A 17003-nucleotide genomic window follows, 5' to 3' on the forward strand; every position below is an offset into this window, starting at 1 on the left:
AGACACTCACAACATGTGTAGTGCAAATTCCAAGTAAACAGGATGACATGGAGCTGAGCGCGCGGCGCCGGCTGCGCGGGGCGGCGCTGCCCCCGGGCCCCGAGGGCTGCAGCGATTGCGAGATGCGGGCGCAGGGGAGCGGCCCCGTTCCCCTCCTGCCCGGGCGGGCCGAGCGCCCCCGGCCTCCGCGCGCGGCGGCGCTTCCCAGCCCGGGGACAGCCCCGCCGGGACGGGCGACCGCGCCGCGCGGCTTGTGCGGCCCAGCCTAGTAGAAGGTCGTGTTTTGCCAGATGCAACCACTGAAAGAACATCTACAACATTGTGATTTAGAAAAAAGAAATTAACAACAATGATAATTAATACAAAAGACATCCAACTTTTTTTTTTTTTTTTTTTTTTTTTTTTTTTTTTTTTTTGCATGGACGGGTGTTTGCTTTTAAACAAACTCCCAAGAGCCGTTTGATTCTGCACTGCTCTGGGCCATGACAAGAACTTCTGCATTAAGCAAGGGCTAGGCATTTTTTTTATTATTATTATCTTAAGTTTCATTTATTTTTCCTAATTATGCAATCTACTTCCCACACAGCCAGTTTTAACTGAAATAAAACACCCTAGCATTTTTATGGCATAAATTATATACGCAGAAAAAGATAGTAAGTAAAATTTTATATAAATTAAAAAAATAAAACTTACTGTAGACTTGCTCAATACCCTTTCCTCTAAAGTAACGGTAAAGAGCCAGAGTCATGCAGTTTATCAGGAAAAAGGTAGTACACGTTTTAAAATTTTTTTTCAGTGCTCACTTTAAGACTTTTTTCATGTCTGTGTTCTCAGTCTGCAACTTCCTATTTCTTGCACATGAAACGTTGGAAAAAAATTTTTTTGAACATCATTCTTATATAACGTGTGGAACTGTCAAAAGATACAACACAGAGCTAGCACTAAAGTTCTCTTAGCAAAAGGATGGATACATTAACGTAACAAAAAAAAGGAAAACCCTTTCTAAATATAAAGAAACCTTTCCCTTTCTGGGACACACATATCTAGCTTTTAAAAACTGAAAATTCAAAAATATGGTCATTGCATAACTTTAGAGAATTAAGGCTTCTAAAAACTTCAGTGCCAAAATAAGCTCTCTGCATCAGTATTAAGAATAAAACACACTTTCCATTTTAGGTTGTGCTTTCTTTTTTCTTTTCTTTTTTTAAAGACTTTTCTTAGTTCTGTAGAATTTTTGTCACGTAAGATAACATACTGTAGGGGAGTGTTAGAACTGCTTATTGAGGTTTTAAGTAGTTGTTAGACTAAGTTACAGCGATAAAATTTGATTACTGATCTGATTCATTACTATTTTACATGGGACGGTTGGCTCATTTCACTTTTTTTTCATGTTTAATGTGGCCGTTTCTTCTATACTTTCCGTTTGGTATCCCATTCTGGTAATGTCCATTAACAGTGCTATATTCATCACTTGACCAAAGATGTTTGCTCTGTTTGCGGATAAATTTTGTTATCCTGGCCAAAATATAATAGAATAAGGCAGGAACCACTAGTAAAACAAAGGCAATATCCAGTAAGAAATACTGATATAAAGAGATGCCATAAACAGCGGCACGTAGATGTTGCGCTCCGTTGTGCCGGAGGATGTAGTTAATCCAATACACAGTCCGGTTCACGGGGTGGCCAGGTTGATCTTTATGAATTTCTGACAGCCTCTGGGCTCGTTGCCGGTAGCTGTGCAAGAGAAACAAGAAAGGAGACAAAGTGAAAATTGCATCCAGCTCTCAGAACAGTGCAAGCCTCCATGTACAAAAGTATATGGAAGTGTCTTCAGATCAAATAGTAATTTTCCGAGGATTTTTTGAAGGAGTATCACTGCAACACACACGGAGAGGAAGATGCACAACAGATAAAATTTGTCTTCAAATCAGCCTTTACAGCTCATCGCAAAGGAACTACTGAAAATACAGACCCATGGGTGACTAAAGGTGGGGGTGGTGGCTGCAGACAGCAGAGGAATAACTGGATGTCCCCAATCAAGTCAAATTAAACTTTCTGTCAACCCCAGCTGCAGGACAGACAAGACACCTATGCAAAGTTTGCCTTGTTACTTGGGCTAATTGTTTAAGAGAAAGCTGATGCAACTGAAGCATACAGGACTTCTTCAAAAAGTATGAGACGCCACTGCTGAACAGTCTGGCAAGTTCATGGAGACTCCACTCCTGAACAGTCTACTCCTCAAGGATTTCTTTTTCCAAGGCAAGTGCTGCTTAAAGACTTCACTCCACGAAATGAAGAAACAGACATCATTTCACACTCCAAAATTTCTATTAGCTTAATGCAGTAAGCCACCAGCTGGAATATCATTGTTTTTAATTTGAAGATAGTCTGACCACCACAGATGTTGAAAATAGATTCAGGACAAACTTCTAAATTGCCCCCTATTTTTGCAATATTGTTCTGATTTATTTGATAGAATCAGAAGTAATTACAAAGCCCAGATTATGAGCTGCTTCTTATTCCATAAACATTCAGGCCCCCCCTCCCCCCCAAAAAAGGGGATGACAACGACTGGCATTCTCATTCATAACTTGTGATGAAAAATATTATTTTAAAAGTGAGTGATAGTCCTTACTCCAAGAGACATAGAAGTAGCCATATCAGAAGAATTCACGTATTTTTTAAATAAAATTATAGCCAGTTGCCCTTTTTGATTACTTCAACACTTTCAGTTATAGTTTGTTGTCCTTCATATAGCAGGTATGGCATATATTTACAAAGAGAGAAAAAGCAAATGAGACTCTTGCGTTCTGATATGCTGAATAATATTTACCATCTAACCATAAATGGGATCGACTGAGTAATCCTGTGGAATGGGACAGCTATGAGAAGACTTACCCCTATTTCCTAGAAATCCCAATAGGCAATTTTTTTCCCCATGCACAAAGACTGCATGTATGCATGTGTGTATACGTGTCTGTGTGTGTATATATATGTATATATACATATATATATACACACACACACACATATATATATATATATATACACAAAATCTACCCTATCACAATAATTCAAAAAACCTCCAAACAACCACCCCGAGCACAGCATACCTGGGATCGTTAATAACTTTTACTAGTGCTTCATACAATTCACTCTCGGTGAGGGTCTTCCAGTTCAAGAGTATTCCCATGCCTTTTGCCTGCACGCGTGTCATGGTATCGTAATGGTCTCCAAAAAGGGGAATACCCACCACAGGTACCCCATGGTACATGGTTTCAAAAATGCTGTTCAAACCACCATGACTGAGAAAGGCTTTAATGTTAGAGTGACCTGGAAAACAAAACAAACAAAAAACATGATGGTAAAAAATTACTTGCATCTATATATTGTAAAGTTACGGAAGCAACTGAGTACAACACATTTATCACTGGGTTTCTGTGGCTACAACTCAGAAAGGTTATGATGGATGCAACTTGTTCTGAAGTTCTGTTCTCCTTCAATCCCATTCTGCAGAAATTTTGTATACCTTAGGCAATTTCCCGGTATGCCGAGAGACAGGGAGTGGGTCAGTCAACACAAAGAATACTCTCAACTCTGAGCCAGGTAAAGTAACTAGAGTAATTCGTACACTCAGCAACAGCAGTTGGCAACTCCGAGCAGCATTTAACAGCTTAGCATTACAAAAGCATAAGGAAGCAGGCTCAACCCCTGCTCATTCGCATAAAAGGCAAACAAGTTCATGGTGTGACAAGTGATGCTGCCTTGTCCCTCTCAAGCTCCAACAGGCCTCACTTGAGCCTAGCAAGACCCAACAGCAGCGCTAACAATAAGCTAACAATAAGCTACCTGACATAACGAAAAAAATGACACCGCCACAGAGCAATGTTGTAACCAAAACAAAGCTGCCTGGCTTAAAAGCCATTTGTCTGGTCACCATATTACTTACTGCAAATACTCCAGCTGACACGCACATACATTCCTCCACACATACACACAGTCTTAATCCATTCTTCAGCCTCACTCATTGTAACACCAGAGCTGTTTTGTGAACACACAAACATCTAGGTATCCCAGAGACAACCAGAAACATTTTGAGTTCCCTAGGATCTCTAGGAATCGAACTACACCTCAGCAAAGGAGGAGGAAGAAGAAAACTAAAGACAGACTTTAATATAAACTTTATCAAAAGAAGAAGGAATAACCAAGTTTTATCTCTGCACCTGAGAACTCGGAGTACCTCAGATTAAACAGTACAGATCCCTCAAACTTGTTTTGATGCAATGTGAAGAATTACATATGCCCAGTTTTATGATTCTTCTGTGAAAAGATGAGCAAAGCCCTATGTTTTCATAAGATACAGAAAATAACAGTTGCAATCAGGAGTTCCCTTAAAATAGCCATTTCTACTCATTTGCCTTTAATCCATTATTCTTTATTTTAATCTTCAACTGCATAGCTTCTGTAGTATACAAGACTCAACTGTAAATTCTTCCACCTATTAGGCCAAATCATATTTGGAATAATTATACCATCCCATCAGTTAGCTTAAGGAAAAAGGTGGGGTTGATGGCAATGAAAAAGAATTCATCTCAAAGGTGTTTGACAATTGACAATCTTCCTCAAATCACATAGACATCAAAGAGGTATCTATATTTTTCTCTGTAACTTCCAGTACAGAAAGTACTCCTGATTTGCAATGATTGGTATTTCAGTAGAATATTCTCAGGAGTGCAACATGAACCTGACTGAAAACGATCAGTATATCATCATAACAGATACTCACCAAGCAGGTCATTTTGCGGTAGCCACTCTATAAGCTTGGTATTGTTGCCCAAATTCCTTGGTTTGTTTCCTGAAAACCTAAAATGATAAAATCAAATTGGAATTAAGCGAACAAAAGCTCCAAAACAGATCAACTCAGAACAAAAAAATCAAGCCAGGTGATCCACAGTAATTATGAAGTACACTTTCAGCTATACGGAGATAGCGTTTACTTATCACTACTCGATAACAACATAGTCTCAATGAAAGTGGTGTAAACAACCAGCAGCAAACAACAAAAAAAACACCGAAATGGAGGAAAAAAAAAAAAAAAAAAAAAGACACACACATTTTTTTTTCCTATAACATTCAATTTTCTTGCAGTCTGGCTTGAAGTGCTATGTATTCTATTTAAATGATGGCAATACAACTATTTCTCAGTGTACCTAAAATACAAGTCTTACTGCTGTGACTGGCAGGAGATTTTATAACCTTTCCACGGTTCGGAGTCCATTATTTTAACTGAAAAACTCTGATTAGTACTCCATAAATAACTCCACTAAGAATATGGCACCAGCACAGGAGCAGCAAAGCCCACCAGCACCATCATGCAACCCTTCTCAAGCAGCCAACTCCCTTTAGCTCCTCATAGTTGACACCACCATGTTTTAAAAGAAACTACTAATAGCAGCAATGGAAAAGGGGACATCTAAGCTCATGAAGCAAGAATCTATCGAGAAGATGGAGATGGGGATTCAGTAGTAACAGGGGCGTTTGTTAACATGCCCAGCTGTCTCCGAAATCCAACGACAATCAATGCCTTGCTTATTTAAAAGTCTCAAAAAATTTAAACCATAGAATATGTCCTCAAAGTGCTTACTAATTTACTTCACAATGTGATATACAGCTAAAATATAAAGTTAAATATATTCTAAATAGAAGGGGGAAAAATCACAATGACTAATGAAAGATTTTTCACATGACAGAAGGCTTGAAGTACTCTGGTTATCAGGGAGCACTGGAATTACAACTTCATGAAGAATGTCTTCATATTGCTCATTAGGTAAATTAAACATTTTTACAGCTGACTGGTATATTCTATACAGTGGAAGAAAAAAAACCTCACACATTCTGCTATTTATACTACATTATCTAAAGCAAATAAACTATGCTACTGGCTTTGGCTCTAACTAGTGCCACCTAACCAGAAGCACATAGAGGACTAAAAAGAATTGATTTGGCAGTGTGATATACGACAGTCAAGCAGCACCCTTCCGAAAAGTTGAACCAAGTATAAAGAGAAAGCTACCCACTTGCAACACTGACCACAGGTCAATGGTCTAAAAGACAAAACCTGCAAGGTTAGACTTGTAATTTCACATTCAGGTGTCCCACTGTTGAACTCAAACTTCAGTAAGGTCGCTGAAAGCCACTTGCTCAGATCTTCCAAAGACTGTGGCTTAAACTGAATGCCACAGATAACCTTCTCTTCCAAATCTGGTGATGGAACAAGCACTTGGGTTCCCTTATCCAAAAACCATTCGGAAGATAATATATCATGAAAACAAAACACAAGTAAAATACCGCTACTAACAAAACACTAAGGAAAATTAAGAAGAAAAACAAGAACAAGTTTCAACCAAAATCGCTTTTCCTTAAAAAATTACCCCCAATAAAAAACATTAAGATCAAGTATGTACCATAGACAGCAGACTTTCCACAAGTAGAATTCTGGGGAAGAAAATTACAAAGATGGGACAAAATAAGAACATTAAGAGGAATTGTGACCAATGATTTAAAGCCAACCAGTGATGGAGATTTCATATCAATGAACACATATCATCTCTATTTCAAAAAAAACACCCAACAGATCTTAACTACAACTATGACAGGTTACCCAGGGAATTAGTTTTCCTGCTCATGAGTGGAGTTGACTATTTTAAGCTTTTGAGAACACTGAAATGAAAATGGTCCTTGAGAGATGGGGGCAGAGAGGATACGTTTAATATATGGGTTGAGTATGCACAAGTGCAGTGCAGCTCCTGAACTGCAGCAAGGTCAGAAACTCAGGGACAGAGTTTGCATACTGCAGTCCTCCAAAAGAACAGCCGTTGCTACAAGCCTTGCTACTCTAGAAGCTCTCTAAGATGCTACTTTTCAGGCCACAATTGTCTGATCATATGAGCCAACAATAACAGCAAGAGAAAGAAAGAAGCCTTCACTGAAGAAGTCTGCAGTTCTGAAGTGCTTTTAAAAGCACTCTGCAACTGTACATGTCACCTGAAATATGTCTTAATCTCTACCCTGTGATTGCTGACAGAACACGTTTCCTATACAGGTCAGAATGCTAACTGGCCTAAAAACACATAATAGAGTTAATCTTGCCATTAGGTTTCCTACATCAGACTGTTTGGTGACCAGTTACTAGCTCAGCAAAGCAAGTGGGCTGCACACAAACTGTGATCTCACCATTATACTGCAGAGTACCACGATGACAAACCTCAGGAAGCCTATGAGCTACAGCAGGGGAGTAGCTCTCAAGCAAGATGCGTCACATGCTCTGCACAGGCCTTGCCAACAGCTCAGGTGGCTGCTGATGCTCATCTGTGCCTCAAGTAGCTTTGTTAATGGGTACAAAGGAACAGCATGAAAAGGGAAAGACACTCTTTGCTTCATTGCCAAATGAAGGCAAGAATAAGAGAAAAATGCAAACGAGAGAGAGCTGACAGTGAAGAAAACTTAAAGATTGTCATAAGAAAGGAAGAACGAGGCTACATCAAGCCAGTTAGGGTCAGAAGAGAGAGAAGTGGGCACTGGGGAAAGGGTATTTCCCCTCTGCATAACAGCTTACGGAGACTTTTATCCTTTCTGTAACGTTGTGATGTCCTGAATCCTTCCTAAGATTAAATCAGCAGGTTGTCACACTCTCTCCCTGGTGTGTCGCCTTCACCAGAAATGCTGACAGTATGTCACTAATGTTACAACCTCAGCCTCTTCTTGCTGTCCCCACTCCTTCTGTCACATCCGTCTGGGATGCACACTCAGCACAGGGTTCTAACCTACAGCCCGTTCTGCTGAGAAATCATAACTTATCCAGAAAATAAGGGGACTGCAAATATTCCACAAAGGGCATCTTTCCAAACAGTCAGGTCCCCTGTGCCACCCAGACTGTGTGAACTGCAGACCCTGCCTTCAATGGTTTCTAGATCATAGTGGTGCAACAGAAAGTGAGTGTGTGTCAAATCCCCCCAGTACCACTGCACTTACCTCCAAATAACTCTCTGGGGCAGTCTTGCCAAGGCATGTGCTAACTTATTTGCTATCTCTTCTGACAGATATTTCACTCCAGCTCCAAATGACACGAGGACAAAGCCGTTCTCATTAGCACCATTCACCCATGTTTGGAGATCCTGTTAAAACAAAAATTCATACTGAGCACAGCAGAGGCATAGGCAAGCCACAGAAATAGATCAAATGAGCACTGCTTTGCAGAAACATTTTTTGGTCCCTATGCTGCTTCAAGTTTCAAAAGTCATAACGATTCAGGGAATAACTGAGTACAATGGCCTGGACATTCAGAATACACAGTATAGATCATACATGTTCAAAGTCTTCCTGATTTGTTTCGGCTTTCGTATTAACTAGTTTCATAAGACAATTGGCCTTTTCTCAGTTCACACATTCACATATAAAATACTGCATTTAACTCAGCAAAATGTAAATAGATCTCTGTCTTGTAGTATCACCTGAAAAATAAAACACATGAATGAAGTCTGAAACTTGGATATTTGATCTGTAGCCTTAAAGAAAGCAAAAATAGACATAAAACTGTTTAACTTATACAGAATAAAAGAGCTTGAAAGAAGCCAGAGCCAGGGAGAACAACTCTTGTTTTCACTGTTCCAGGGCTTCAAGGAATAGTGAACAATAATCTACACGGCATTTTTTTTTTTTTTTAGGGATTGATTCCCCTCTTTCTCAATTTACACAGCTCAGCTTATTTAGGTAGCTGTGTGCCCCTTCAAAGACAAGGTACCAGCATTACATTACATTACTCAGTACTCCCCAGAAGCGAATTAAAAACCTCTGCAGTCGCTGATGCAGTCCCTGAACTCAGGATACTACTTAGGTCAAAAGCACAGCTAATTTCAGCAGAACCTAGTTTAACCCCTGAAGGCTCGACTAGCGAACAAGGTCAAAGCCCTTACATGCTGTTTAAGCAAACACTGTCGCATACAAGAATGCACAATGTTAGCCCCACCTTTTTTTTTTTTTTTTTTTTTCTTTTTAATGCCTGTCCTTCCACTGCAGCTATTTGAGGTCACACTTGCAATGCAACATTTGCAGACCCTCCTTGATACGAGGACTCTGAGGCAAGCAAGGGTGCCAGAGAAGGCAGCAGCTTGCAGCACTCGCCGCTCTCCATTCCTAAGGTTTTCGGAGGCAGCAGGGGACGCGCAGGGGACGCGCAGGAGGCAGCGGCGTCCGTCGCTCTGGGTAGCCACTCGCCCCCTCCTCACACCAGCCAACGCGCTGCTCGCTGCTGAGGGGCCGCCCGCAGCAGGGCTGCTGCCCGCCCGGCGCGCTCGCCCGCGTCGCTGCGTGCCTTGGACGTGCCAAGGAGCGAGCGCATCCGCCGCACGCCCCTGTGGGGAGCAGGCGCTGTGCAAGCTGCATGGGAGGCACCCCCGGGCTCGCCAGCGAGCGAGCGGGGCAGGCAGAGCCATCCGGGCCCAGGAGCCCTCAAACCAGCACCATCCATCCCCGATTTTGGGCAAGGAGCACTCGTGCCAGAAACCTCCGATCGCTGCTGACAAGACAAAATGTTTCCGTTTGTTCAAAAGAAATAGCTACGGGCCCGCAGGCACCAGCAGGCTGGCTCTTCCGCATGCGCCCTGCCAATGTGACCGCGGCGGCACCGCGCCAGCGCGGCCAGCAGCAGCTCCCGGCCAGCCCTCTGCAGCAGCCGCCAAAGCCGCGCGCCCGCACGCTGCGATACGGGCACCTCTGCAGCGAGCTGCCCTGCTGCTGGCCACTGCATCGATTTCAGCCCCAACTACTGTATTTTGGATCTAATCATCCAAAAATGCAGGTCATAAAACCTTTGATAACAAAGCAGATCCTGAAGCAGACTTCGGAATAGCAGCCGTACACATTTTTTCCAGGATGTACCTAGAGAAGGATACGCCCACTGGAAGAACAACATAAAGACTGCAGTGACATAATGACAACAGAGTCCCCTAGACCCAAATTAAGTCTGGCCATGGGCCTTCTGGGAGCAGAATTTCATTGCACTCAAACCTCAGTGCACTGGGTCCAGCCGGGGGTAATCTGTTCACAGTTAACACCTCAGGCAATTAACAGTTAAGTCACTAAAGAGACAGCAAAATCTGAACCCTTGGTTGACTTTGTTGCAACACAGTTTATATAACTGATGAAAATGCAAGCCAGCAGATACCAGTACCTAAAGAGCACGGAGATAGCAGAGCCCTGCAGAACCACAAGAAAAACTATCTTAGCATATTAGATGGAGCAGAGTTGCTAGCTAAACACATCTCAAATACAAGAACAATGTCATTTGGCTTCAGGAAGAGGGAGGGAAAAAAAAAAAAGAGAGAGGGAAAAAATTAGAAGATCCAAGGAACTCTCTGCAAGCACATTTTGAAAACAGAAATTGAATCTAATTGTTAAGAGCTGAAAAATATAATACACCACCACTGGCATAGAGATCTATCAGCCTGCCAAATAACATCTCATTTTTTCCAAGATATGCTTTGATTTTCATCTCACCAAAGCCAAACGCAGACCAGCTCAACACCAGCAGAGCAATGGGAAACAAGCAAAAGGATAATGAAGTGTGCCGGTCCCAGCACGCCTCTCGTTCTGGTAACGCATCAGAATTAACAGGGCCGCACAGCACTGTCGTATCCGGGCATGGCACCAAAGCCACCAGAAACCAGCACGTGCACCCAAGATTTGGGAGGCTGCCGGGGAACTGGACACTGTTCTCCCATTAGACAGTGAAACCGGGACTTCCATTCTCTCTAAATCCACACATGCACGCTTAATCTTTTCATTTTGCTTCACTCTTTTTCCCATTTTTTTCTTCTCCATTTTCCATGAACATGGGCAGCAGTGGGAAGCTTCTCTGACCTACCCCCATACCTTTTCATTTACTATTCGCTATCCTTCTGCCATAAAAAATTCCAACTGCTCAAGAGTTATTTAAAATCTGTCCTTGAATGTTAGTTAAGGACTGATGCATACTGCAAATGCAACTATATTATAGTCACTTAAAGCTAACTGCAAAACAGCTTTTTGAAGGCTTCAATGTAAGCCATTCTGCACAGCAGCCTAGTATCATGCCCTAACAGATCAATCTCTCACAAAATAAGTGTTTGTGACACTTATTCAATTCATATTCTGAGAGCTGAGGTCACCTGTGGCCTATTCGTCTCCAAGTCCCTTGGGCGTCCTGCGTTCCCCTCCAGTAGGAGATTAAAGTTTATTTCCTGGGATATTTGCATTTTTGCTCTGTCTGCAGTCTTCTGAGATGACTTTCTCACGGCATGCAAAATACTAGCAAATAACTATTAAGTGCACTTCAGGCAGGAACAAGGAAGGACTCTTTACCGTGGCATTAAGGCTGCCCCAAGAGAGCACCCCATCCTACCACTGGGCACAGCTGCCTGCTCTGTGCTTTGCTGCTTCATTTCAGAGCCTGAGCTCTTCACCCCTTCCACTTGCAGCTCTGCCACAGGCCATGCCCTCTCCCGGACCTAGGAGGTGCCCAAACCACAAAAACTCAACCTTTTCTCTGGGGAACCCAACCCCAGGCAGTCAAGACAGATTTGTGTAGCCAGGACCAAGCAGAATGAACATTTGCCCTCTTTAGTGGGGTTGAGAAGACCAGGCTAAGAACTAGGCCCAATTTTGTGTAAAAACATCACTTGACCATTATGAGCCACAAGCTCCCCAAGCAAGATGCAAGTACTATATATTTCCATGGAAAGATTCTCACTAAATTCACGAGGAGCTTGCCAACTGCTGCCGACGGCTCTATGCAGCAAGAGAAGAATACAGCTTTGATGCTTATATAAAAACGAGCAGAATTTCTGTGCCTATTAGAAGCGGATCCTGAAGAGCTTCCATTGAGGTGGTCTTATTTTTATGTCGATTTAAATGCTTTCTTTTCACTCATTTTTGCCTTAGATTTACTCAAGTCTTACATCATCCTGGCAACAAGGGAAATTACTTCCTTCTCATTTGCAGCCCCTTTCCAATATAATTCCCCAGAGGAAGCTCAAAGTAAGTATTGTGCATGGACTGTAGGAAGGAAAAAAAAAATCACTACAGACTCCTTAGGACAAGGGTTCTCCTCACATAATGTTTATATAATTGCTACCATAAACAAACCCTTAATTAATTGGGTCACTAAAAATGCAAGAGTCAGGTAAAAATATAAGTTAAAGATCTAACAAAACTGAATACAAATGACCAGCATTAGCATTAGCTGGCCATTGGTTACAAAACATATCAGAATGTCCCAGTGCCACTATCTGGGCCATGGTACAAGGAACAGTATTTCCCCCTTCCCTGTTCCTGACAGGCCTGTAAAAGGCATGCAGGGGAAGCTTGCCATAGATAACGAGCAGACTCTGATCCTGGCACACAAAAGCCTCAATACTTTATCAGCACTGTGACCACAGCGACGTGGAGCACCTCGCAGAAGCTTCGCTGAGGTCTAGCGCACATGTTGCTCCCGAAACCACCCCTGAGCCCCGCGCAGGGACAGCGGCCCTGGTACCTGCACCTCTCCCGTACAAACACGACCACGGCTTTCAAACCCACTGAGACTTCCGACCTTGGGGACCCTGTCTCGCTGGTGCCACTGGGCACAAGAGGAAGGGGCGGCCAGTCAGACTGGATGCCTTCTCTTGGCCTTCCTCTGGCCACATTTAAATGGCACGCCACCCCTGCTGTCCTATAAATTCAGCATGCTAGGAATTAAGAGTTAAATAAATGATGCTTTAAACCAGGAAAACATTAGCGTGAACTTTCTCCTCCTGCCTTCAAAGATCCATTCAGACATTCCCATTCCCAGACACACACAAGCCCTGCAGGTACCTACTTTAAGTTAAGTCAGCTGCTTACATAGAAATCTTGCTTACAGAATCACATCCCTGAAGTTTTAAAGTTAGATTTTCTGTGTCCTGGTATTTTTCAGTTTATAACAAAAAAAAAAAAAAAAAAAAAAAAAAAGCCTCTGCCACTTCCTGCTGAGTTTACATATGTAAATACAGCAAATGGCCAAATAACTGCTACAGATGGAAAAGGAAGTACAAGGGAAGCCTGAGCTGATGCTGGCTGACAGGGTACCAGCCCAGGGCCGGCGAGCGCTTTGCACACATGTCAGCAAAGGAAGGGGTTTACACATCACGGCCTGAAGACCGAATACTTGCAATGAGCTGCAATGCAGGATTGTTACTGAAGTGACTTTTTGGAAGAAAAATTAGATTTTCCAATTCACAGAAAAAATACTTAATATTTGAAATTACAACTTTTTAGGCCTAAACCTATCATATACCTGTGATTGAAATGATGTTCATTTCCTCAAACCCCAGCTAAACACAGACAAAAGGAGGAAACAGTATTGACTTTTGTAGTCCATTCAAAAACTACATACACATCTCAAACACAGGCTTTCCTTTAAATGTTTGTCTTTTCCCGTCACTATAGTGCAGCACTTGCATTTGGAGAAAAAAAAAAAAAAAAGGTAGGTTTTTTCAGTTTCTGTTGACTAGAAAGAGTCTCCCCTCCATGACTTCAGTTCCCAGCAGAGTCAGCAACTGCAAACAACATTTCCTCCTTTGAGGTCACCTGGCAGACTGAGGACAAAGCAGAGAGGCCTGGAAATAGAGCTTGATTTCCCCCTTTCCAACTAAGGATCAACCCCCAAGTAATTTAAATCCCACCCCCACTCAAACCAATGAAAGCCTTGAAGGGAAGATGTTCAAAAGAATTGAATTTCTAAAAACTTGGGGGAGACACTTCTGAAGCTTAAGTGAATCTAATAAAAGGGCATATTAAAAGGATTTCCACCACTGCTTACAGCACCAATCCTTTGAAACGACATTCAATCCCACCATTAGGAAAAAAACCCTATTAGAGATATATATCTTTTTTAAAGTCGAATTATAAACAGGCTTATATACATACTGGGATTTTCCAGAAATGTCATGACTGAAACATAGCTGCAAAGTCTTGCGATTGGAGGGGTATTTAAGACCATCACTAGAGCCAGGGAGGCTATTTTCTCCAGGCTTTCTCAGTCAGCAGAGACAGCCAAAGGACACTTTGCCTCTTCTCGGCCTTGCACGCTTCTCCACCAGCAGAGAGGACATTTGCACACACACACTGGGATGAAAATAGCCCATACACAAAACAGAAAACTGTCAAGTCCTTCACTACAGCTAATACAGCAATTAAGTGGAAAGCACATTTTGATCATCTTTCTTCTCATCAAGGAAATTTAGAACAGTTTTAATGACAAATCAGCTTTTATACAGAGATACTAATTTATCTTTAAACACATTCTACATCGGATTTGCTTTCTAAGGACTTTTAATATGAAAATTAAACACGCTTGGGGTTTGAGAGCGCTGCATGGCCTTTGGGCAGCTCAGGCAGAGGCAGAAGTCAGCCACTCTTCCCTCAGCACAAAGCTTTCTAGACTCTTTGGACCTTGGAGCCACCCTCACCTCTTCCACCCGTTGCCCGTTTGTTTTCAAAGCACTTCCTTGAGCTCAGGGTACATTCTGCTCAGAGTGCCTAAGCAGGCAGCCTCCTCTTCAATGTTAGTAAAATTTATGGCAGACAGCGCTTTGGAGAGGAGCGGCTCTTGCGACCTTGCTTCACTCTCTTGCCCGAATTACCCACGAGCTATGATTTCTGTATGACAGCGTGCTAAAGAGCAACAGTTTCCAAGCAGTTCTAGTCTTTAGCTAAAGCCTTCCCTCTGCTCATATAGGAAAAAATAAGCACTTATTATCTATCCTCCGCTGCAGGCGGGCGCGGGGGGAATAAATAAACCTTTTTGTAAGCGGTTTGGGGACAAGAGCGCCGTTGTGCCGCCGCCACTGTGCGCGCTTTGTCCGCCGGCGCTGCTCCGGAGCGACGCCGCGCGGGCCGGGCTGCCGGGCGCGCAGCTGGGGCACCGCGCGCCGGCCCAGCTGGCACCGGCCCGCGCGTAAACAGAGCGCGCGGGCACCGGCACGGCCCGCGCAGCGCCCCGCTCAGCTGCCGCGTTCGGACGCGCGGGAGCACAAGCGGCTCTTCTCCGAGCACCGCGCCGTGCTGGGAAGCGCAGGCATGCCGCGCAGCTCCCGCTGCAAAACGTTGCTGAGACAAAAATAATGTATCTCATTCCCTCCCAGAAAATGAATGTCTACTCCTAGAAAATAGGTACTGGTAAAAGAATAGACAATATTTCTAATGGCCCTTACTTTTTGGGAACCACAGCACTTCTCAGATGCATACTATGTTATTAATGTATTTTTAGGTTCCTATCAGATTCTATTCAAGCCCAGTGGGTCACAGCAGAGGCCACTGGAGCAGCTCAGCCCCCGCTGCACCTGCACAGGACCCTGTCCTGCGAGGCGCCTGTCCCTTGGGGTAGGCAAGGTGGCCACCAGCACACGCAGCACCGAGCAAACAGGCTCCCCGCACCTAATCTCAAAGTTACATCCACGTGCCCAAAGCAAGCCCGGAGTCCCAGGCACAGCGCGACATTCACAGCGGCTTGCCGGGAGCTTGCAGGTCACCTTATCTGCTCCAATGGGCCAAGGACGGGAAAGCCCAGGGGGAATGTGCGAGTGCAAGGGGCAGCTCGTCCTGCCCGAGGCAGCACACAGGGCTGCCCTGTCCACACTGTAAGGGTTTTTCCTTCTCCTATAGCCTAATTGAACCAATTCAGTCAACATCAGCTGGGTCATCCCCAGCCAGGACAAGAGCCTCCTCACTCCCCATCTCCCCCTGGTTCCTGCAGTCCCAGGGCTCCTTCCTCAGGGATGAGCCACTGCGGCTCACTGCTGGTGGTTGCACCCCACGGCCTCAAGATGCTTATAAACCTCATTCTACCATACAAACACACACAAAAATAAATAATAATAATAATAATAAATGTATACCCCATATGCATTCTTTCCCCCCACTCAAGTTTTGCAGCCCATAGAATAAAACAATTGCACAAGTAATGCCTCTGACAAAGCCTGTGCAGATTATAGCAGCGACTGAATTCCTCCTCCTCCCCCCAACCGGTTAAAGTCATCTAAACATATGCCAGCATTCACATTTGTGAAACACAATAAGGTAAAATTTGATAAAATTATTTGCTATTTAAGTCTCTCATCAGTATTAAGTGCACTAATGTCGCATTTTACCTAATACTGCTGTTTGTGATCAAGTGCTCTTTAAAAATATCAAGAACAGCTCAGCTCCACTAAAAAACAGATTCAGTATTTCCTTGCGTCTCTCATCATTCAATTATTTAGCACATATACTATGCATGTGCCTCATCAAAAACATACTGGAATTTGTACTGGTATTTTCAAAGAGTAAAATCATTTTTTAGGTCTAGAACATTTCATTTTATTGTTCCTGACCTTCACCACCTTTCCCCACTTAAGGTCCAACACCAAAGCAAGGTTTTAAAGTCCAGCTAATCTGAAAGAAGAATAAAACGCAGGCTGAAATCAGAGGTAATAAATACAGCAAGCCAAGCCCTTGCCTCGTCTCCTGTGTCTCACCTTCTCTAGAATTACAGAGCGATCCAGCAAAGCCTCCAAGCGCACCTCCTGCCTCAAGCTGGAGGTCAACCAGAGAACTGCTGTGCAAGTGCTTGCCTGGCGCAAGGTTCTTTGTTAGGAATCCATTACTAATTGGACCTTTGGCAAACACACTGGGAGAGCAAGCTTGCCTTTCAAGCAAATGGAAGCAAGGTGAAAACAAAACTTGCCCTTCAAAAGAGCTCATTAGAACTACCGCGTGTTAATATAGTAACAGGCACGATAAAGGTATCCTCAAATGCAGTATTCATTTAAAGGAACCTGTATGCATCACAAGAGAGACAACAGTCTTTAAAAAAAAAAAAAATCATGACCCAGGTTTAGGAATGTTAAGTGCAAACGCAAACTAAAGTTTTGTCAGTCTTCCTATCTCACTAGTTGCCTATAAAACCT

The 17003-nt window shown here is 43.2% G+C and overlaps 1 protein-coding gene across 1 annotated transcript in view; it reads right to left on the bottom strand.

Annotated features, from left to right (window-relative positions):
- Positions 1–544: 544 nt before the first annotated feature.
- The window catches only part of UGT8 (UDP glycosyltransferase 8), a 41569-nt gene continuing 25110 nt past the window's right edge, over positions 545–17003 (bottom strand). Inside the window, exons 3-6 of the mRNA XM_088523994.1 lie at positions 8032–8174; positions 4787–4863; positions 3114–3333; positions 545–1734 (exon numbers count right to left, since the gene is read on the bottom strand). Of these exons, the coding sequence (XP_088380120.1) occupies positions 1371–1734; positions 3114–3333; positions 4787–4863; positions 8032–8174 (804 nt within the window). The 3' untranslated portion in view covers positions 545–1370. The remainder of the gene's footprint in view (positions 1735–3113; positions 3334–4786; positions 4864–8031; positions 8175–17003) is intronic.

Source organism: Tinamus guttatus, unplaced genomic scaffold (assembly GCF_059628265.1).
Source record: "Tinamus guttatus ecotype Peru unplaced genomic scaffold, ASM5962826v1 Tinamus_guttatus_pri_ptg000202l, whole genome shotgun sequence".
In the NCBI taxonomy this organism is placed as follows: Eukaryota; Metazoa; Chordata; class Aves; order Tinamiformes; family Tinamidae; genus Tinamus; species Tinamus guttatus.